The sequence below is a fragment of the Ambystoma mexicanum genome, chromosome 9, assembly GCF_040938575.1.
Source record: "Ambystoma mexicanum isolate Mex_15411 chromosome 9, UKY_AmexF1_1, whole genome shotgun sequence".
Taxonomy (NCBI): Eukaryota; Metazoa; Chordata; class Amphibia; order Caudata; family Ambystomatidae; genus Ambystoma; species Ambystoma mexicanum.
The window spans coordinates 748,299,171-748,322,581 of NC_090931.1; the positions used below are offsets into that span (position 1 = coordinate 748,299,171).

General features: G+C 46.6%; 1 protein-coding gene across 2 annotated transcripts in view; it reads left to right on the plus strand.

The window, feature by feature from the left end:
- GLS (glutaminase) overlaps window positions 1-23,411 on the plus strand; it is a 1,476,479-nt gene that overhangs the window by 870,308 nt on the left and 582,760 nt on the right. For both annotated transcript variants that reach the window (XM_069615676.1, XM_069615675.1), the window contains exon 12: window positions 13,892-14,068. In XM_069615676.1, coding sequence (XP_069471777.1) covers window positions 13,892-14,068 — 177 coding nt within the window. The remainder of the gene's footprint in view (window positions 1-13,891; window positions 14,069-23,411) is intronic.

Consider the following 23,411-nt stretch of genomic DNA (forward strand, 5'->3'; position numbering starts at 1 on the left):
GCGTAGGAAAAGTCAATGAAGGCGAGATATACCGTAGTTTGGGATTATCACCCCCATTTTTAATAGATTCAGCAGCAGCAGGTTCAGTGAACAACCAACCTGCTTAACAAATCCATTCTGTCTAACATCAACATGATTCGACAGTGTGGCCCATTTTACTAGTTTGAGTTGTAACATGGTCACGTAAATCTTCCCCAAGATGTCTAACAGAGCCACCGGTCGATAGTTTTTGGGGCAAGTTCTGTCCCCCTTTTTAAACACTCGCACAATCACGGCAGATTTCCATGAGATTGGCGTCTGTTGCTGAACGTTTGCTGTCTGAAAGAGGGACACGCAGACATCTGCCCATAACTCCGGGTGTTTAATCGTGTAATTTGTCAAGCCGTCTGGGCCAGGCGCACACGAGTTATATGCTTTAATGATTATTCGTATGATATCATCCTTGGGAAAAGTTAAAGTCCATTTTGTAATGTTTGGGCCATTCCAATTTGTTGGTCCTATATTCTCTTTGTATAACTCATTAAAGTGGGCTATCCACTCTGCCTCCTGACCATATTAGTTTGTGTGGCCGCCTGGGGAGCATGGGTGTCGTTAATGATGTTCCAGAAGTCTCTAGTGTTCTTATTTTGAAGGCTTTCCAGCATTCATTCTGAGTCTCTTTGTAACATTAAACATTTGTGTGTTTTGATCCAGTTTTTGTACCTTTGTTTGGCAGCCTTTATGATCGATGCACTTGTTACTTTGTCAGCTGACCGAGCTTGGCGGATTATACGTCTTAGTGCTTGTTTTTCATGTTAATGTGTCTAAATCAAAACAGTGGAGATGTTTCATGTTTGCATATTTTGAACCACCATTATCAGTTTTGAAATTGACTAGTAAGTCTTCATATTCGAGAGTAGTTCTCCCAACACAATATTGGTTCGATATCTGAACTACCTGCTCTTCAGCAAGCCTTAGCCTCACTCTGCTAGATTCAACTTCGATATTATGTGACCATTTTGTTTTAACATTTCTCACGGTGTTAACAAATTCCATTATTAACATATCATGGTCACTACTTGTTTTGTGAACCACTCTTAGTGTTTTCACCCATTGATGAAGTTCTGTTGATACAAATATATAATCAATTGTGGAACCGTGATTCTCTCGATTCCACGTCTGGGACGGCAGTATGTCTCCTTGTGTACATTCATTCAACATTTTTAAGTTTCTTACACTCATTTCTTTCATCCATTGTGACGATAAATTCTTAGTCAAAAGTGTCTTTGGGTTAAAATAATCAATGTTCAAATCGCTACAAAGTATTATATTCAAGACATGTTGGTCTGTAACTAAACGATCAATAATAGTTGAAACTGCATCGATAAATTCTTGGATCCCTGCTCTTCCATGGTTCCAATACAAGTTTATTATTGACATTTGTTCTATTATTTGGGACTTAGAATCAAGTTTTACAGTCGTTGACTCTTGGATGAATGGAGAGTGATTTATTGAATTGATGATGTCAAATCCTGATGATCGTCTTACCAGACTTAACAAACCAACCATAGGACGTCCCTTTTCTGGTTGAATGGCAGGATTTAATGCAATCTGGAAATCCAATACCATAGGAGTAGCGCCTTACCAGGTCTCCTGTAGGCAAGCAATAGTCAGGTCACCCAACCACTCTCTATTGAACAGATGACTAAAGCCTCGCGTGTTCCACAAGCCTAACCTATAACACTGCAATACCGGCTCCTTCTGGCATTATTGCGGTTGGTTGCTATTCAATGTTGTGGCCAACTACTGCCATTTTTTAACAGATTCTTGGTTAATGCAGCTTTTGTGAGGGGGGTGTCCGTTAGTCCATCTGGTTGCGTTTGGCCTTGTATGGTTATGCTTATTTGTTTAATTTGTTCATCCACTGGATCTGTACTTCGATCTTCCAAATTAACTGTAGCAATTTGTATTGCCATATAGGACAAACCTAAGATGATAGACCAACAGTCTTTTGGATCTAAATTGCCTAAAAACTTACAATGTCTAGAAAAATGTATTTCTCTCCTTGAACGCAATGCTACACATTCTGTTATGAGATGGTCCAGAGTTTCACGTCAATCACAGTTCATGTAGAATAGGCAAAAGTTAGTATGCGGTGGAATAATCTTTTGCTTTGCTTGTATGTCCTTTGTAAGCCATAGATTAAACCTCAAACATAGAATACCAGTGCAATATTTTGGTGACGGTACTTGTACTAAATAGGGTGGCAGGGTGCAAATTTTTTTGGGTAAAACCTGATCGCATCACCATCTCTATAATGCAGACAGAGATCTCTGGTCTTAATCCAATCTGCCTGGTAGATTTTCAATTTGGCTTTATCAGGATTCGTGAGTAAAATGTCAATAGAGACCTCTGCTTCTGCCAAGATGTGGTAGGCTTTTGACAGCCAGTCATATACAAAAACATGTTTCACCAAGAACATATTATGACTGGGTTAGTGTTTTCAGAATTGTGTTTTGCTCTTTGGAGAGCAAACATTTCCTGAACAAAGCGCACACTCGCAAGTTGTAAAGTGCTTGTAACGAAACCAGCCCTAGCTCATATCGGATCCAGGCACATGGGGTGCATTGAAGCAGATGTAATACGTGCCTCCAAAATTTGGTCTCCCATTTGTCGAATTGGAGGGAGAAGTCTTCAGATAAAGTTTCAAACCATATAGCAATGTGGGAACTATTTTCATATTCCAAAAGTGCCACATAGGTTGGATGGAGAATTTGCCATATTTAAACATAAGAATCCACACCTGTGATATGGCTGTGGCTAATTTGGCTTCCATGTAAGCTTCTTGGCCCCAGGCATGCGATTTGCCCTAAAAAATCATCCCAAGATATGTATATTGGGGGACTATGGTCAAAGGGGTTTGATTAATGACCCATAAATGGGTAAAGGCGTTGGATTTTTTGGGTGAGTACAGCACAATCTGCTCTACATTTGAGGATGAAAGAATGGAAACAGGAACGTAGTGGTGCCGCATGTTTGAAGGGAGTCTTAGAAGAGTAATTGGATGGGGTCCATTTCAGGGAAGATGGAAGTCGATTTGCCCTTGGACAAGAGCGCAATAGGCTCTCCTCTTCTTGTACTGATTGAGCAAGGTTAGTGATTGAATCTGGGGCTCTTGGGAGGCCAGGGTTGATATGAGGCCTCGAAGGAATTACAGTTGGAGCCTGCGATGCTATGCCATGCAGTACAGAGCTTGAATTGGACAAACGCAGGGCAAGATAGGCATCAACAGTAGATTTCAGTTCTGCGATCGCTGAGTCAGAGAGAGAACCATCTCTAATAGGGGAGATTGTGGTGGGAAGTTGGAAAGATTAACAAGGGGGGTCCTGGGAGTCCCTCTGCCAGACATTAGTCCTGGTTACGAGAGACTTACCCAGAGTCTTTAGCTCACTATCTTTCACAAAGAAGAAATATCCTAGACATATCAGTCTTTGTCCTGCCCTGGGGCAGTCCAGCACCGAAATGCTAGGCAATTCTCCTCTGAACAAGAGTACCAACAGAAACCCCAGACACGTGTTTCGGTCTGGTTGGACCTCATCAGTAGGGTGGATCTGTGCCTCTCTAAGAATAGTGAGCAAGGGGTCCACGTCTGGATTCCCCTAGTAACTTAGGGTGAGACCCAAAGTTACTTAAATATGCAGATTAACAAGGGGGGTCCTGGGAGTCCCTCTGCCAGACATTAGTCCTGGTTACGAGAGACTTACCCAGAGTCTTTAGCTCACTATCTTTCACAAAGAAGAAATATCCTAGACATATCAGTCTTTGTCCTGCCCTGGGGCAGTCCAGCACCGAAATGCTAGGCAATTCTCCTCTGAACAAGAGTACCAACAGAAACCCCAGACACGTGTTTCGGTCTGGTTGGACCTCATCAGTAGGGTGGATCTGTGCCTCTCTAAGAATAGTGAGCAAGGGGTCCACGTCTGGATTCCCCTAGTAACTTAGGGTGAGACCCAAAGTTACTTAAATATGCAGATTAACAAGGGGGTCCTGGGAGTCCCTCTGCCAGACATTAGTCCTGGTTACGAGAGACTTACCCAGAGTCTTTAGCTCACTATCTTTCACAAAGAAGAAATATCCTAGACATATCAGTCTTTGTCCTGCCCTGGGGCAGTCCAGCACCGAAATGCTAGGCAATTCTCCTCTGAACAAGAGTACCAACAGAAACCCCAGACACGTGTTTCGGTCTGGTTGGACCTCATCAGTAGGGTGGATCTGTGCCTCTCTAAGAATAGTGAGCAAGGGGTCCACGTCTGGATTCCCCTAGTAACTTAGGGTGAGACCCAAAGTTACTTAAATATGCAGATTAACAAGGGGGGTCCTGGGAGTCCCTCTGCCAGACATTAGTCCTGGTTACGAGAGACTTACCCAGAGTCTTTAGCTCACTATCTTTCACAAAGAAGAAATATCCTAGACATATCAGTCTTTGTCCTGCCCTGGGGCAGTCCAGCACCGAAATGCTAGGCAATTCTCCTCTGAACAAGAGTACCAACAGAAACCCCAGACACGTGTTTCGGTCTGGTTGGACCTCATCAGTAGGGTGGATCTGTGCCTCTCTAAGAATAGTGAGCAAGGGGTCCACGTCTGGATTCCCCTAGTAACTTAGGGTGAGACCCAAAGTTACTTAAATATGCAGATTAACAAGGGGGGTCCTGGGAGTCCCTCTGCCAGACATTAGTCCTGGTTACGAGAGACTTACCCAGAGTCTTTAGCTCACTATCTTTCACAAAGAAGAAATATCCTAGACATATCAGTCTTTGTCCTGCCCTGGGGCAGTCCAGCACCGAAATGCTAGGCAATTCTCCTCTGAACAAGAGTACCAACAGAAACCCCAGACACGTGTTTCGGTCTGGTTGGACCTCATCAGTAGGGTGGATCTGTGCCTCTCTAAGAATAGTGAGCAAGGGGTCCACGTCTGGATTCCCCTAGTAACTTAGGGTGAGACCCAAAGTTACTTAAATATGCAGATTAACAAGGGGGGTCCTGGGAGTCCCTCTGCCAGACATTAGTCCTGGTTACGAGAGACTTACCCAGAGTCTTTAGCTCACTATCTTTCACAAAGAAGAAATATCCTAGACATATCAGTCTTTGTCCTGCCCTGGGGCAGTCCAGCACCGAAATGCTAGGCAATTCTCCTCTGAACAAGAGTACCAACAGAAACCCCAGACACGTGTTTCGGTCTGGTTGGACCTCATCAGTAGGGTGGATCTGTGCCTCTCTAAGAATAGTGAGCAAGGGGTCCACGTCTGGATTCCCCTAGTAACTTAGGGTGAGACCCAAAGTTACTTAAATATGCAGATTAACAAGGGGGGTCCTGGGAGTCCCTCTGCCAGACATTAGTCCTGGTTACGAGAGACTTACCCAGAGTCTTTAGCTCACTATCTTTCACAAAGAAGAAATATCCTAGACATATCAGTCTTTGTCCTGCCCTGGGGCAGTCCAGCACCGAAATGCTAGGCAATTCTCCTCTGAACAAGAGTACCAACAGAAACCCCAGACACGTGTTTCGGTCTGGTTGGACCTCATCAGTAGGGTGGATCTGTGCCTCTCTAAGAATAGTGAGCAAGGGGTCCACGTCTGGATTCCCCTAGTAACTTAGGGTGAGACCCAAAGTTACTTAAATATGCAGATTAACAAGGGGGGTCCTGGGAGTCCCTCTGCCAGACATTAGTCCTGGTTACGAGAGACTTACCCAGAGTCTATTCTTAGAGAGGCACAGATCCACCCTACTGATGAGGTCCAACCAGACCGAAACACGTGTCTGGGGTTTCTGTTGGTACTCTTGTTCAGAGGAGAATTGCCTCGCATTTCGGTGCTGGACTGCCCCAGGGCAGGACAAAGACTGATATGTTTGGGATATTTCTTCTCTGTGAAAAGATAGTGAGCTAAAGACTCTGGGTAAGTCTCTCGTAACCAGGACTAATGTCTGGCAGAGAGACTCCCAGGACCCCCCTTGTTAAATCTGCATATTTAAGTAACTTTGGGTCTCACCCTAAGTTACTAGGGGAATCCAGACGTGGACCCCTTGCTCACTATTCTTAGAGAGGCACAGATCCACCCTACTGATGAGGTCCAACCAGACCGAAACACGTGTCTGGGGTTTCTGTTGGTACTCTTGTTCAGAGGAGAATTGCCTCGCATTTCGGTGCTGGACTGCCCCAGGGCAGGACAAAGACTGATATGTTTGGGATATTTCTTCTCTGTGAAAAGATAGTGAGCTAAAGACTCTGGGTAAGTCTCTCGTAACCAGGACTAATGTCTGGCAGAGAGACTCCCAGGACCCCCCTTGTTAAATCTGCATATTTAAGTAACTTTGGGTCTCACCCTAAGTTACTAGGGGAATCCAGACGTGGACCCCTTGCTCACTATTCTTAGAGAGGCACAGATCCACCCTACTGATGAGGTCCAACCAGACCGAAACACGTGTCTGGGGTTTCTGTTGGTACTATTGTTCAGAGGAGAATTGCCTCGCATTTCGGTGCTGGACTGCCCCAGGGCAGGACAAAGACTGATATGTTTGGGATATTTCTTCTCTGTGAAAAGATAGTGAGCTAAAGACTCTGGGTAAGTCTCTCGTAACCAGGACTAATGTCTGGCAGAGAGACTCCCAGGACCCCCCTTGTTAAATCTGCATATTTAAGTAACTTTGGGTCTCACCCTAAGTTACTAGGGGAATCCAGACGTGGACCCCTTGCTCACTATTCTTAGAGAGGCACAGATCCACCCTACTGATGAGGTCCAACCAGACCGAAACACGTGTCTGGGGTTTCTGTTGGTACTCTTGTTCAGAGGAGAATTGCCTCGCATTTCGGTGCTGGACTGCCCCAGGGCAGGACAAAGACTGATATGTTTGGGATATTTCTTCTCTGTGAAAAGATAGTGAGCTAAAGACTCTGGGTAAGTCTCTCGTAACCAGGACTAATGTCTGGCAGAGAGACTCCCAGGACCCCCCTTGTTAAATCTGCATATTTAAGTAACTTTGGGTCTCACCCTAAGTTACTAGGGGAATCCAGACGTGGACCCCTTGCTCACTATTCTTAGAGAGGCACAGATCCACCCTACTGATGAGGTCCAACCAGACCGAAACACGTGTCTGGGGTTTCTGTTGGTACTCTTGTTCAGAGGAGAATTGCCTCGCATTTCGGTGCTGGACTGCCCCAGGGCAGGACAAAGACTGATATGTTTGGGATATTTCTTCTCTGTGAAAAGATAGTGAGCTAAAGACTCTGGGTAAGTCTCTCGTAACCAGGACTAATGTCTGGCAGAGAGACTCCCAGGACCCCCCTTGTTAAATCTGCATATTTAAGTAACTTTGGGTCTCACCCTAAGTTACTAGGGGAATCCAGACGTGGACCCCTTGCTCACTATTCTTAGAGAGGCACAGATCCACCCTACTGATGAGGTCCAACCAGACCGAAACACGTGTCTGGGGTTTCTGTTGGTACTCTTGTTCAGAGGAGAATTGCCTCGCATTTCGGTGCTGGACTGCCCCAGGGCAGGACAAAGACTGATATGTTTGGGATATTTCTTCTCTGTGAAAAGATAGTGAGCTAAAGACTCTGGGTAAGTCTCTCGTAACCAGGACTAATGTCTGGCAGAGAGACTCCCAGGACCCCCCTTGTTAAATCTGCATATTTAAGTAACTTTGGGTCTCACCCTAAGTTACTAGGGGAATCCAGACGTGGACCCCTTGCTCACTATTCTTAGAGAGGCACAGATCCACCCTACTGATGAGGTCCAACCAGACCGAAACACGTGTCTGGGGTTTCTGTTGGTACTCTTGTTCAGAGGAGAATTGCCTCGCATTTCGGTGCTGGACTGCCCCAGGGCAGGACAAAGACTGATATGTTTGGGATATTTCTTCTCTGTGAAAAGATAGTGAGCTAAAGACTCTGGGTAAGTCTCTCGTAACCAGGACTAATGTCTGGCAGAGAGACTCCCAGGACCCCCCTTGTTAAATCTGCATATTTAAGTAACTTTGGGTCTCACCCTAAGTTACTAGGGGAATCCAGACGTGGACCCCTTGCTCACTATTCTTAGAGAGGCACAGATCCACCCTACTGATGAGGTCCAACCAGACCGAAACACGTGTCTGGGGTTTCTGTTGGTACTCTTGTTCAGAGGAGAATTGCCTCGCATTTCGGTGCTGGACTGCCCCAGGGCAGGACAAAGACTGATATGTTTGGGATATTTCTTCTCTGTGAAAAGATAGTGAGCTAAAGACTCTGGGTAAGTCTCTCGTAACCAGGACTAATGTCTGGCAGAGAGACTCCCAGGACCCCCCTTGTTAAATCTGCATATTTAAGTAACTTTGGGTCTCACCCTAAGTTACTAGGGGAATCCAGACGTGGACCCCTTGCTCACTATTCTTAGAGAGGCACAGATCCACCCTACTGATGAGGTCCAACCAGACCGAAACACGTGTCTGGGGTTTCTGTTGGTACTCTTGTTCAGAGGAGAATTGCCTCGCATTTCGGTGCTGGACTGCCCCAGGGCAGGACAAAGACTGATATGTTTGGGATATTTCTTCTCTGTGAAAAGATAGTGAGCTAAAGACTCTGGGTAAGTCTCTCGTAACCAGGACTAATGTCTGGCAGAGAGACTCCCAGGACCCCCCTTGTTAAATCTGCATATTTAAGTAACTTTGGGTCTCACCCTAAGTTACTAGGGGAATCCAGACGTGGACCCCTTGCTCACTATTCTTAGAGAGGCACAGATCCACCCTACTGATGAGGTCCAACCAGACCGAAACACGTGTCTGGGGTTTCTGTTGGTACTCTTGTTCAGAGGAGAATTGCCTCGCATTTCGGTGCTGGACTGCCCCAGGGCAGGACAAAGACTGATATGTTTGGGATATTTCTTCTCTGTGAAAAGATAGTGAGCTCAAGACTCTGGGTAAGTCTCTCGTAACCAGGACTAATGTCTGGCAGAGAGACTCCCAGGACCCCCCTTGTTAAATCTGCATATTTAAGTAACTTTGGGTCTCACCCTAAGTTACTAGGGGAATCCAGACGTGGACCCCTTGCTCACTATTCTTAGAGAGGCACAGATCCACCCTACTGATGAGGTCCAACCAGACCGAAACACGTGTCTGGGGTTTCTGTTGGTACTCTTGTTCAGAGGAGAATTGCCTCGCATTTCGGTGCTGGACTGCCCCAGGGCAGGACAAAGACTGATATGTTTGGGATATTTCTTCTCTGTGAAAAGATAGTGAGCTAAAGACTCTGGGTAAGTCTCTCGTAACCAGGACTAATGTCTGGCAGAGAGACTCCCAGGACCCCCCTTGTTAAATCGGGAAGTTGGAAAGAGACCGCTTTCTTAGCTATTATGGGCTCGCTGTCAACTTGCTTAGGTTGCCCGGTCTGTTCGAGCGAGTGAACCAGTTGACTTAGTGGGGAAAGGATAATGGGCTGTGCCACTGACTGAGTGGCTAATGGAACTGAAGTGAGAGTAACTGGAAACGGTGTATCAGCTTCTGCATTGGAAACTTGAGATTTAGCCATAGAAGTTGATTTAGCTTGGCTAGTGCTGGTGTTAGATGAGTTTCCCAGCGCCTGGAAAAAGGCGGCCAGCGTGCTTTTTGTGTGTTTTAAAACGTGTCATGTTTTTTTAATTCTTTTTACGTAGGCACACAGTCTCTTTCTGGCTATTCTGGAAGATGTAGCCTTGCTACTGATCGTGTGTGCGGTTTCTGGTACTAGAGGATCTTGATGCAGTATTGACAAAGGTGACCTCGGGCCACTGTCATGAGATGGAGCCTCAAACTGTGATGTGGTCGGATTAGCAGAAGAGGCTTCATCTCTGCTCTGGAGAGCGGGCACTGTAGCATTAGGCGTGTCCCTAGCTTGATCTGCAAGTGGTGCTTGTGGGACAATTGGACGAATTACGCCAGGAATAGATGGTAAATGGCATGATGGAGGCACAATGAAACATACTGGAAGTTTGGGGTGGAGATCGATTGTTGAAGCTGCTTTATCATCTATACAGACAATAGAATGATGTGAAGGATTGGGGTGAAGGAAATCGCCACTCATGTTGGTCAAGGGGGGGGGCCGTTGGCATGTAACCATGTTGCTAGCTCTTCAAGTTGTGCCGTTTGATAACTTTTTTTTATCAAGAGTGTCAAACAGTTTACACATGCTGATAATTGCTGAATCAAGGCAAGCTGTTGAGTTGGATTGTCATGTGGAAATGGTTTCTGCGGTCTCGGTAGGGGAAGGACGAAGGATTGTAAAAAAGATGAGGATTGTGCTATGGAAGATTGCACGGAGATGCCTTCGGGGTGCACCTCCTCTCTCAGAGAAATGGGAGACTCACACTGACTGGCGTAGATGGAAATGCTAGAGGAGTCTAGGTTTAAAGAAGGAAAGTGAATTGTAGAGGGAGGGGCCCCTTTTCCTGGAGCCAATGGGATTGATTTGAGTGAATCAAGGATGTGACATCCGACAAAGGATGGGAATTGACGGTGCCTGTGGGGTGGAGAAAGGGGATGGAGAGTTATTTTTTATTTGCGGTCAAGCAAGAACCTGCTCTTAGGCATAATGTCAGATGTGCACGCTGTGCCTGCATGTTTGGGCCGAAAGTGTTGGGAGGGGAACGGAAATTTTGATGGGAGCACTATGCCTTGTCTGAGAGGCGGCAATAGTGGGGTAAAAGTAATGGCGGAGTAGAAGGTTGGAGAGGGTACTACCACATCGCCAAGCGGGGCAAGTGATAGGAGGTTACACGCACTGCCAGGCATATTTGTGGTACGTTTGTAGGTAACAAATACCATTCAGCAAGGAGAAAATGGAAGTACAGAGTAAGAACCAAAGCAAAAATATTACGTTATTTTTCAAAAATAACAATATAAAGAAAAAAAAAGGTGAAATAAAATTACGCAAATAAAAGTCAGAATCTCTGACAATAAATACGCCAGTGTGTAAAAAAGAAAAAAAAAACAGAAGAAGACAATGCAAGTAAAATAAAATAAAGCCGCACTCCGCATCTTCGCGGGAAAGCGGTACTTAGCCAGGTACCTGTGTGCGTACAAGCACGTTATATGTGCAGTACCAAAAGCACCAATGGCTAAGCAAGGAAGGCAGGATTTTGCAACACACCAACCAGTTTGAAGCACTGAGCACTTAGGAAATCCTGATGTACGATACTCAGCGTCTGCTTGCAACGTCTGCCAAAAGTCCACAGGGAGCAGCGTTTCAATCTTTTAGTACCCCAAGAAAAGTTAAAGATGTTAACACCCGCCCTCAACGATCATCCCTTCAGCCAGGTGTGGATTTGCAAGACTCATATCTGCACATTCCCATTTGGCCTCCTCACTGCTGTTACCTGCTGTTTTCTATTTGCCATGGCCACTATCAGTACAAAGTGTTACCCTTCAACATCAGTTCGGCCCTATGCCTGAAAGGCATTCACTTATATCCCTACTTGAATGACTTGCTAATCGAAGCACAGTCCCCATTTCAAGCCTTTTCCCACCTGCAGTTCCTTTTCAACCTAATGTACTTACTGGGCCTGCCAAGCAAAATAAATAAGTCCACCCTCATTCCAACACAGAGGTTGGAGTTCATAAGCTTCCTTTGGGATTTGACATTAGGCAAAGTCTTCCCTACAGAAACATGAATAAACAATGTTTTGTAGACAGTAGCCCTGCTCCTGTTTCCTTCTCAAACCACCGTATTGGTGGTTCCTGTCTGTTGGGTCGGATGGCGGCCTGTATTTTGCTGGTGCCCAGGGCCAGATTGTAGATGCGCGCAGCCAGCTACACCTAGCTGCAAGTTGGGCTTAGGACTCCGACCCTAACCAAAGTGGTTTACATTCCGCCCTGGCTCCGGCAGGATCTTCTGAGATGGGCAGTTCATTAGTTTACCATCACAACAGACTCTTCCCTATCGGGGAGGAGAACAACCTTGGGGATCTCCAAGTCCACGACATGTGTAACAAGGAAGACTCGCAGGAACACATACATTTCCTGGAATAGAAGGCAGCCTTCCTAGACTTGCAGGTATTCTTGCCAGTAATGGAGAACTCCAATGTCCTTATACTGTCGGGACAACGTTGTGATGATGTTCTACATCAACAAGCAGGGAAAGACCAGGTTGGTGAAACTATGTGCTCTGTCTGTTTGCTTATGGCAGTGGGCATTAAGCAACAACATAAATAAGCAGCTCATCTAGCGGGAATGGACAATGTTCAAGCGGGTGAGCTAAGCATGCAATCTTTCTTTAATCATGAATGGGAGTTAAGCAAACAGGTCCACTGGGAGACCTTTACCTTCACGGTCTCCCCCCTGTAGATTTAGGAACTTAACAAGTGTCATAATTACACCTCATGGAAAATTAGAGGGAAACATACAGTGGGAGATGCATTGTTGATCTCGTGGAACAACCTATTTGTATATGCATTTCCCCATCTTCCTCTGATTCCGAAAGTCTTGCAGAAGTTCAGAGCCTTCAGTCATTGCAAAGTTCTCCTAAAAAAAAAATAACATTTGCCCCAGAGCCGTTGGTTCTCAGACCTACTGATTATGGTAAGCAGACCACCTCTCATTCTCCCCATTCTTTTTGGCCTGCTTAACCAGCAGGGTGCAAAGATAATCCACCCTTGTCCACACTTGCTTACCTTGTCACTCTGGCACCTGAAAAATATGCATCAATGGATACAATGTTTATCGAACGATAACATTAAGGAAATGGGGGCATCCCAGAAACCTTCTACACGATCCAAGTACAAATGAAAAATGTATTTATTTTAGCCTTTGGATGCTGGGAAAGTCAAGGGATCCATCCTTTCCTTCTTGACAAGTGCTGTTCATTCAGGGACTCGGTCTGATCATCCCGAACATATCTGGTGATATGGGGGCATACCTCTCAAATAATGGCAGGCTAGTCTCTTTTGCCAATGTAGTGCTCACATGACAATTTGGGGGATTTGTCCATCTGTTCCCTCTGACATGATGCCCTATTGCGAACTGGGATCTGAAGATATAACATATACTATTGTGTGAATGAGGTAAGTAACTTCTTCTGAGTTCATTGATTTCACTATATTCCCACCTCAACTTTAGAGGCTAGTGTCTTTTTATTGAACCTTTAGCAGCATATTTATCAGTGTTTTGCAATAGGCCAAAAACAGGAAGTGTTGCATGTTCGATGGATGCCTAATTTGCATCATTTGCTATGCACGTCATTTGTTCTCAAAAAACAAAGACATATTTACTTTCTCTTGGCAATGCCCTAGAGGTATCAAATGTTAAGGTCAGTATATGTGCCAAGTATTCTACCCATAAGGCCTGTTCGGAGTGTGTGTGGGCTAAACAGTATAATAAGAAGGTTTTTTACCTATTTTATTTCAGTTTATGTTGGAGTTGAACATGTGCCTATATAAAGCACATATGACCTCATTACAAGTTTGGCGTTGTGGTATAAAATGTGGTGGTAATTCAGTTACCTCCACTGTACCCCACTGCCCAACTACGAGTTTGGCGGGGAAAAGTAGGATTCACCTCCAGCTATGAACTGGAGCTAAATCTGCCACCTTTCTGCCCAAAAATTGTGAAATCAGCGAAATTATCACAAACGGAATTACCGCCGGCTTTAATTCTGCCCAAATCCCCATGAAGTCATATGGACTTTAATTAATGGGGACTAACACCACCTACCACCACTTATAATCCGGCGGTAATTCTGCCAGACCATGTGGCAGTAGCGGTAATTCCGTTTGGTGGGATACCACCAACCTTGGAATGAGGCCCATAATCCCTTACTCTACATAAATAAGATTGCTGTACTATATAATATATGAAACAATGACAAGGTATAATATCACTGTTAATGACCCTTGTTCTTCTTTCTTAAAGCTGTGCTCAACAGAAGTAACATGTGAGTCGGCCAGTGTGATGGCAGCCACACTGGCAAATGGGGGATTTTGCCCAATCACAGGTGAACGAGTATTAAGTCCTGAAGCTGTGAGAAACACGTTGAGCTTGATGCATTCCTGTGGCATGTATGACTTTTCAGGACAATTTGCCTTTCATGTAAGTATTGGCAGGATGGAGAGCTAAGCATAAACCAGCTTCTTAGTATAATATTCAACATTTTTTGTGTTATCGTTTTAATAATCTGCTCATGTGATACATCTGCAGAATATTGCACATCTCTGCTGCACATTGCAAATGGATTATAAGTCACAGATAAGATCTTTGCTATGCAAAACAGGAGTGTTGAAGCCTGGTACTTTGTACATTACTTTGTCTAGTAAAAGACGAAGGGTCATCTAAACGCTAGGAATGTGTTGCAATACTAAGAAGGGGGTTGAACATGTTTTTGGAGAGTGGCTGACCCTTTTCTTTGGCTGTTGGTTCCTATAAGTAAGTGTTCATGAACATCGCAACTAAAGATTGTATTTTCATCAGCTAGTTGTAATTTTGTAACTGTAAGATTGTAACTTTATAGTAGCCCACAGTATTAAATCAAATGATTGGTAAAAAAGAGTGGCAGGGTTTCAAAGGGTGACCAGTACCGCCAAAGCTGAAGATAGAAGATAGAATGGTGTACAAGAGACAAGATGGATGGTGTACTGCAGACACAAAAGAGTAGACTACAAGCATAGTCTAGCAACAATAGCAGTGAAAATAGAAGAGCAGGGACTCCAACTAGGACAAACCAGTTGTGCTCCCGCTTGGGGCTTGCACGTGCTAGTCACATGTCAGGGAAAACCTTCGCCTATGAGCAGGTTGAAAATACATCGCCTCACTCGGAATGCTCATGAAAGGAGCAGCAGGAGTGGAGTTCTGTATCTGGACCCTAACGCTCCAACAAGAAAACAATACTCAAAAGACTGAAGCCTGCACGGGTCCTGCAGAAACAGAACAGTGACTGTCTTCTGAAACAGGAACCAGCACACTATTAACAAATATATGGACAATACAGAAACGCATCAAAGAAATGAGACAGCAATTGCTTGCTGGAAAACCCAGCATCCAAATTCTGGCCAAATGAATTTCACAAGCACAAGTAAGGACAGAAACAGTAACTCAAACCTTCACTGAAATATTCAGAGAAAAGACAGGAAATCGAAGTAAGCCAGGTTCACGACCGAGAACAAGGGAGTAAGCACATAAGCACTGGACTGGAGACAAAGCGCACAGGTGCTGTGGACTGGAAATTCAATTTCGAAACTATGGATAGGAATCAAATAACCGTGGATTTAACTACATAATTAGGAACAGGAACTTTCAGACTAAAACTCTGGACTGGAATACAAGAAAAGTACAAGCACAGATTGTGGACTATGGGCACAGAACAAGGAATTGCAAGCAGGAACATGAAACTGGTGGCAGAGAGTAAGGGCTGTAGGCAGATAAGTGGATGAACTGCATGCAGAGAGCGCAGTACTTCAGGGCAGAGAGCCCAGGCATTGGAACTGGAGCAGGTTCTGGAAACAGTAGAAATCCCTTGTTCAAAGCAAGAAGGTCTGGACATTGAACATAATGTAAGGACAACGTTCTCCTGCAGGTAACTGCCTAAGTACTGACTCCCGGATCTCAAGCAGGATGGTTAGCAACACCTGGAGAACCACAACTGAAGGTAATCTGCTCCTCCTTTTTTTAAATTATTTTTTATTTTTATTTGGTTAGTTGTTAAAAATTACCTTTCAAATATTTTACATTTTACAGCCAACAAAAAGAAACGACAATACAACATCTATCTATAAAAAAAAAATTATACAAATTACGAGATTTTTACAATATGGTTACAATTTTCTCTTTAAAGAAAAAGAAAAAAGAAAAATCACGACGGCCACAGTGAACAAGGGTATTTACATAACTAAATCTCTCGGTCAATCATGAGCCTATTCATCATTAATTAAAAACAGAAAAACAGAACATAGCTAAAATAATCATGATTGCAAAAGAGAACAAACATAATTGTCCCTGATTACCTATGTTCTCCTTCGCATTTTATACTGTTTATTGGCTCAAAATCTGGGACTGTGGCTTCGAGGAAGTGTACAATCGCAACCTTTACGGCCAATCTGGGGCTTGTAAACACTAATTTCCAGATTGTGCTCACATCCAAATCATAGAATACCATAAAAACATTTTGGAATAATTTCACTCGGAGCAAATTTAGACAGGGACATACCACAATCAAGTGTTGCAGAGTTTCTTTTTGTTGTTTATCTGCACAATATCGACAGTAATTTTGATTTGGGGTAATTTGGTTTCTCCTCTGCAGTATTTCTCGGGTGTGCCATAAATTGAATCGAAACCTCATATATTGTCGTTGTATATGAGGCAATGGGCATTTGATTAGGTATTCAGCCATCACACTGGCCCTCATTACGACCCTGGCGGAAATCGAAAAACGATGGCAGAAATGCAATACCGCCATCGAATAGCGCTCGGTGCGATTATGACCCGTCACCGTAAAGTACGATGCCATTAGCGACACCGTAGTGAACGCCAACGCTAACTGCACCAAGTACGCGCGCGCGCCATGCCAAACCGTAATTAGCACCATGGCGCAAGGGTACGCGAATTCCGACCCTAGCGGACATGTACTTAACGCCATCAAGCACGGCGGAAAGTACCATTCCGCCATGGTGAGAAGTACGGCATCGCGAATCAACCGTAAACGGCCCCACTGAGTGCCTGTACACCGCTCCCTGGCCACATAGTACAACTCCCCGTAGGTGCAACGAAGTCACAATGCAACCAGTGAAATGTACAAGTCACCCATGCATGCCAACGAACAAAAGAATCACAAGAGGGGCCAATGGGAGCTGCAGGGCACAGATGGCACGAATACAGAAGCTATACCAATGGACATGACCTCAGTCTCCCACCAAGAAACGCACGCAAACACAGGCACCTGTGACCAGCAATATTCCGATAATCACATCATTCCACCAATCCACCTGGCTGACCGGCATCTGTTACACAAAACCTAATCCCCCGCCCCTGAGCATGACATCATTCAAACAGTCATATTGGCAGCCCTCACCCCTGACCTCACTGGGCTTCGTAGGCAAACGCGCCCAGCACAGTACCACGCAACTATACTCCGAAGCTGGAACCCAATGCAGATCTCCTCACAATACATCGCTCCCCAAATAGGAATATGCCACATCACTTGCAAAGAAGAACGCTACACGGCCCATATCAGAATAGAAATTTAATGCACAACAAATTCACCAAGCCCATACAGCCATTAGGCCATGAACTCCAAAACACATTTCACCATTGTGGGCTGCATCCGCAATAAATGACCAGCTACTTCTTGTGTGACGCCCTGTTCCTTCATGGTACACAGGGGCTACATTCTCGTACGAAAAGGCAACATGGAAGCGCCTAGAACCGCAGGGCCGTCCCAATAGGGAGGCACTAGTCCAGCTGAAAGGCCGAAATGTTGCTCCGAGCCACTAGTACTGCGTAAGGGCATGTGGCCCATTGGCGATCGTCCCATAAGATCGTAATGCTGCTCCACTGATTAACACGAAGCAGCAGGTGTCGGGAGTAAAACCCATCTGCAGGAGTGGCATACAGATGGCAGTGGCAAAAGGGGAGGAGATACCTGTCAACCAAAAGAAAAGAAAAAGAATAGAATGGCCATCAGAACTACATTCGATCAACTCACTTCAATGATCACACTAGATCCACAGCCATATGCATGCTAGCCCACTCCAAAGGATCATCACCACCCCAAAACCACTTGCGACTCATAACTATCCATATCGAGGTGAAAACACCATCACAAACGAGTGTACCTGTGCATGCGTCTGTGAAAACAGAATCCATCAGATGGGATTGGTAACGTGCATGGACACAAGTGTCTGAAGGCGCGTCGAGACAGGGAGGGCTCAACAAGGCCAGATAGATGATGGTCCCACTATGGCAGCCCTGCATCACATAGCGCAGGGGAGGCGGACAGATTCCAAGAAGCCCTGTACATGGCAAACACCGTATCAAATCATCTGTCCATGCATCCATTCATCATTCCCTCATCCCGTAATGATAACGCCTGTTTCCATACTCAAATAACATGTGAGAATTCCATTGAGTCTGTGCGTTATGCAGCCTGCAAAATCCACTGTGCCCCAGCCCGTAATTCCAGTGTTGTGAAGTAACATGTATTTGGGAACGTCCGGCCTCATCATCCACTTCGCTATTGCGCATCCCAAACTATTCATATCAATCATTGCATCCTCGCCATGGCCCCTGTCCCAAGGACACTGAACAATAGAACGTTATATTTGCAGTCAGACCTGTGGGCATCTCCTCGCCGCTAGCTGAAGACCGAAAGCGCCGCCCTTCGAATTCCTCATTTGCAACATCACGTCGAAAAGGCATCTGTGGCCGCTTGAAATCACAAATTAATCCATCTAGTGCTGCTGTGTGTGAAAATGGCAACTGCCTTCACTCACAAATGGGACGCCCCGCCCGTCGGTGAACCTCGGTACAGTGATGCATGAGGGTCCACCGTTACTCGAGTACTACGTTCCACTGACCCTTCACAAGTCTGTTCGCGACTGCAAAGAATGCATGTGAAACAATGCGACCATAGCCGAATGAACATATCAACCAATGTTACACAGCCATCGGGTACTAATACATGATTGTAATAGCAAGATGCCATTCCTCGAATTGCAGCGTAGTGTGCGGGACGTGCTCGCCCAAAGGGGAGAGCAGCTTGCACAGGTGGAATGAATCACCACAGGTGGAGGCCATACAGCCTGAAAACACATAAATTGCACACCCAGTCTCCTCCCACAACCTCACCCACTCCGAAATGCTACCGGCAGGACTCGCGATGTTGGCCCTGGGGGACCTGATAGCACTGCAAGTACTCCAACTCCAAGAAGAAGACGAACACCAACTACAACCGGCCGCACGGAGGAGACGCAGGAGGAGGAGGAGGGCAAGGCAGGGCCAGCAAGGGCTGCCAGCACAGCCACTACCACCACGCAGGCAGCCCGCAATCCCACGCCTCCGAGCACATCCGTTCAACCTCACTGATGAGCAGATCCACACCCTCTACCGTTTGGACCGGGACACCATAGCCGCCATTGTGGACATGACACAGGCTGACCTTGTCAGCATGATAGATAGCCCAACCGCCATCCCACCCCTACTGAAGGTGGTGTCTGTACTCCACTTCCTGGCCACAGGCACCTACCAGCACACAGTCGGACAGTTGCATGGCATTTCTCAGCCACTGTTCTCACGGACACTATTGCAAGTGCTCGATGCCCTCCTGCAGCACGCAGACGACTACATCTCTCTACCACGCTCGGAGCAGGAAATAACCAACACAAAAGTGGGATTCCATGCACTTGGCGGCATACCGGGTTGCATTGGTGCCATCGACTGCACCCATGTGGAATTGGTCGTCCCACATGCCATGGAGGCCCAGTACCGCAACCGAAAACAATTTCATTCACTGAATGTACAAATGGTGTGTGACTCCAACAGGATCATTACACATTGTTGTGCCCGATTCCCTGGATCAACCCATGATTCTTTGGTCTTGAGGAACTCAACAATACCACGCTACATGGAGCGACACGCAGGGAACAGATCCTGGCTACTCGGTGAGTCTCATTTCATGCATGATGATGTGGGGTATGTGATGCGGCAATGACCTGGCAGGAAGGGGGGGGGTGCGTACGTAGCAATGGCATTCCACATAATTCGTTCATCGTCCACATACAGGTGATGCCGGATATCCACTGAAGAGATGGCTCCTCACACCAGTCCGGAACCCACGGGACCAGCATGAGGAGGACTACAACCATGCCCACTCACGTACCCGTGTAGTCATTGAACAGGCATTCGGCCTACTGAAGACCCGTTTCCGGTGCCTCAGCAGGTCTGGCGGGGCACTCCTGTACCGCCATGAGAAGGTTGCAAAGATGGTGATGGCATGTGTCATGCTACACAACATGTGCGTACGTAGAAATGTGCCCATGCCCCCTGACGCAGAACTGCAAGCACCTGAAGATGGTCATGATGAGGGTGGGGATGTGGCAGCACCTCAAGGAGTCTGCGAGGCACAGGAGGGCCGTGAAATTCGTCAGCATCTCATAGATGCATGCTTCTAGCACTCACGCCTGGTGGCTGATACATGGACACGGGACTCGTGGCACTGTGTGTGTCTGGTACATGCACAAAATGGAATGTACGCCTATGATGGCCTAGTACACGAAGATCATTGTCCACACATCTCATTGGTTGATCGTGCATTGTTTATGGCATATGTGATATCATGTTGAACACCCTATCGACCCGCAACCCAAGTGAGCCCAACACACCCCCTCCACCCTCCTACCTCCCCCCCGAACACCAGTGTCCAAAGATGCTCATTGTCAGTGGGCAGTCGCTATTGCAAGCCCCCTCTGCGGGTATCAGGGGCACCCCTGCCTGTGGAGCGCAGGTTCCTCCCAGATCTACGTTGGGGGCTGCCCTGGACGGAACTTGCAACGGATGATGTCTCTGCCTGCTCACGTCCATGCATGTCCCTAAGGGTTTGTGAGAGCTCAGTGAGCACAAGGCGCACTGCGGCAAGTTCGGCACATAAGTCTTTGGACGTCGCATGCAGTTCCCCCCTCAGGCTCTCGGTGCTACTCTCCATTTGGACTCTCAGGCTCTCGGTGCTACTCTCCATTTGGACTCTCAGGCTCTCGGTGCTACTCTCCATTTGTGCCCTAAGTGTCTCAGTTGATGTTTCTATGTCTGCCTTAGTGCCCCCACATCCATCGGCATGGTCCTTGAGGAGCGTGGCCAGTTGCTGCTGTTGCACGATTAACTGGTCGAGGGACTGTTGCCTCTGCTGGGCCATGGCCATTTGCGGTTGTGTCACAGAGGGGCTGTTCGCCTCATGTTGCCCTGCCACAGGGCTTGTGGGGGATGGCCAGTCGTCGTCTTGTGGGTGCCCCTGCGTGGTATCCTCATGGTGTACGGGATGGAACAGACAGGGGGATTGGGACAGGTCATGGATGGATCTGACTTCGACATCCCCGTCTTCTGTGTCGGAGCATGCTGCCATTAATGGGGTGTCACCTATGGTGCTGCTGCCACCAGAGGCAGTACCTTCTGTGGCATCCATTGGGGGGACCTGTGGTGGTGCTGTTGTGGGCATGCTGGCTGCTGGGGTGCCTGTTGATGTTCCCTCCTGTGTGCTGCCACTTGATATGTGCTGCTGCCGTGTCTTGATGCGTGCAGCTGAGGTGGAGGGTCTTTGGCCGTCGGTCTTGGCCCTCTTTGCAGGTGTGCTGGTAGGGGTGTCCTGGAGCTCGTCGTTTGGATCGGACCCTGTGGTGGAGTAAAGGAGGGCGAGCGTTATTAATGGGTCTGTGGGAATTGGAATGGCAATGTATCACATGCATTGGGGTGGTACCTGAGGGTGATTTGGGTCGGGGCCTTGGAGGTGCTTTCATTTGTGTGTGGAGTGAGGGTGCAGTTGTTTGGCAGCCTGCAGTTAGGGTGTGCCTGCTGCACGTGTAGTGGGTGTTTTTGGGGTTTTTACTTATTTATGTTTTTATTGTGAGTTTTAAAGTGCGCTATCAGGCCAATGTGTGTGGACGTTCTCCTGGCCATGTGTTGCTGTTGCGCTATGTGGACACATGTGAGTCACATGATTGGACATTGTGGATTTGGCATGGTTTTATTTGGGCCACCTACCTGATTCTCCGGATGTCTGCACTCCTTTCTCCATCCCTCCGACTCCCTCTATGCTCTCCATTCCAATGGTGGAGGCACAGATTTCTTCCCAGGGGGTCAACTTGATGGGTGATTCCGATCCTCCCCCGGTGGCTGTGGCAATGTTGCGGTTGGCAGAAAGTATGCTACGGACGCGTATCCGCAGGTCGTCCCACCGCTTCCTGCATTGCTGTGGGTTGCGGGGTGCGGTCCCCACTGCACTTACCCGCTGTGCCACCAGGGCCCATATGGCCTTCTTGTTCGCAAGTGCCGTCCTGGTCATTTGCGTGGAGAAGACGGCGGCGGCATTCTCCTGGAGGGTCTCTGTAAGCACGATGAGTTCCTCACGGGAGAAGTGGACCTGCCGCTTGCGGTCGCACGCTTTCTTCGCTACTTTTCCCATTTTTCTTGGTTTCACTAGGGTGGATGACGGGTTGGGATGTGTCTCAGGGTGGTGTTTTTAGTGGTTGTGTGTATTTTGTGGTTTTATAGGTGTACGGGGTGTTGTTTCCCGTTCCGGGCCCATGTTTTTACTTCCGTTTCCGTATATTTACGGTCACCGTACTTTCCGGTTGGCGCTCACTGCGGTGTCCGCTATGATGGGTGGTGGTATTGCACCTAGGGCGCCGTACGGCGGCGGTGTGGGCCGTTTTGGGGTCATTTCCGCCATCGCGGACTTTGCACTTCCGCCATGGCGTGGTGCTCGTGCCCGATGGGTCGGAATGGGCCGCACTTTGCTCCATCGTGCAATGGCGGAAACGCTATTTACGCTGTGGCGGTCCGGTCAGTCACTTTCCGCCAGGGTCGTAATGAGGGCCACTGTCTTTTTTACCCGAAACCTGAAACATTAAAGTCCTTATACGTCTGACAAGCCGCTCGACTCCTAATCCAATCACATTCATATATTTTGTTTTTGTTGCTAAGTCTGGGTTGGTCACCAATGTCTTAATACTCACTGCAGCATCAGTGCTCCTCCTTCTGGATGTGGGAAAATGAAAGCAAGGCAGGCATCTCCTTCAGTTTTATTTTCCTTCTCTGCTATCACTCTTCTTCTCCAATGCAACATCAAATCTATGTGCACATTAATGAACAACTTCAACCTCTCCAAGTTATTAGGTTGAGATAAGCCTACTTTTCATGTTTGTCATGGAGTGAGCACAGGCATTAAAACTGGTGCTAGCTAGTCTGCCTGTCGTTTGTTTATTTGATTAAACCCATGTTATATCTGTAAACAGCTGCCCTATTCTTCCAGCCACCCAGTTCCACAGATCCGTTTGTATCAGTGGTACCAGCGGAAGAGTAATACAAACTAGGCCAGAGTTTTACCATTATAAGCTGCTTATCTGATTAAGAACTTTAAAGGAAAACATCTATCTTTAAATTAGCATACATTACTGGTTGCAAGAAGTATTGACAAAAAAGTTTATTGCTTTGAAATATAGTTTTACTCAAAAGTACCCTAAATGGGAATTACATGTTTTACTTCATAAATAAATCAAGAACGGAACAGGTAAGTATACCCCTTTTTTCTAAGGTACCTCAGAAGCTGACTCATTTCCCGGGAGTACTCCTGCTCAGAAAGGTCAAAAGAACCCTGTCAACAGTGCCAGACTCGAAGCTGGGTCTGGTACCGAGGGGCTAAAAAGCAGTTATCGACATCATTCTGAAGGGCCTTCAA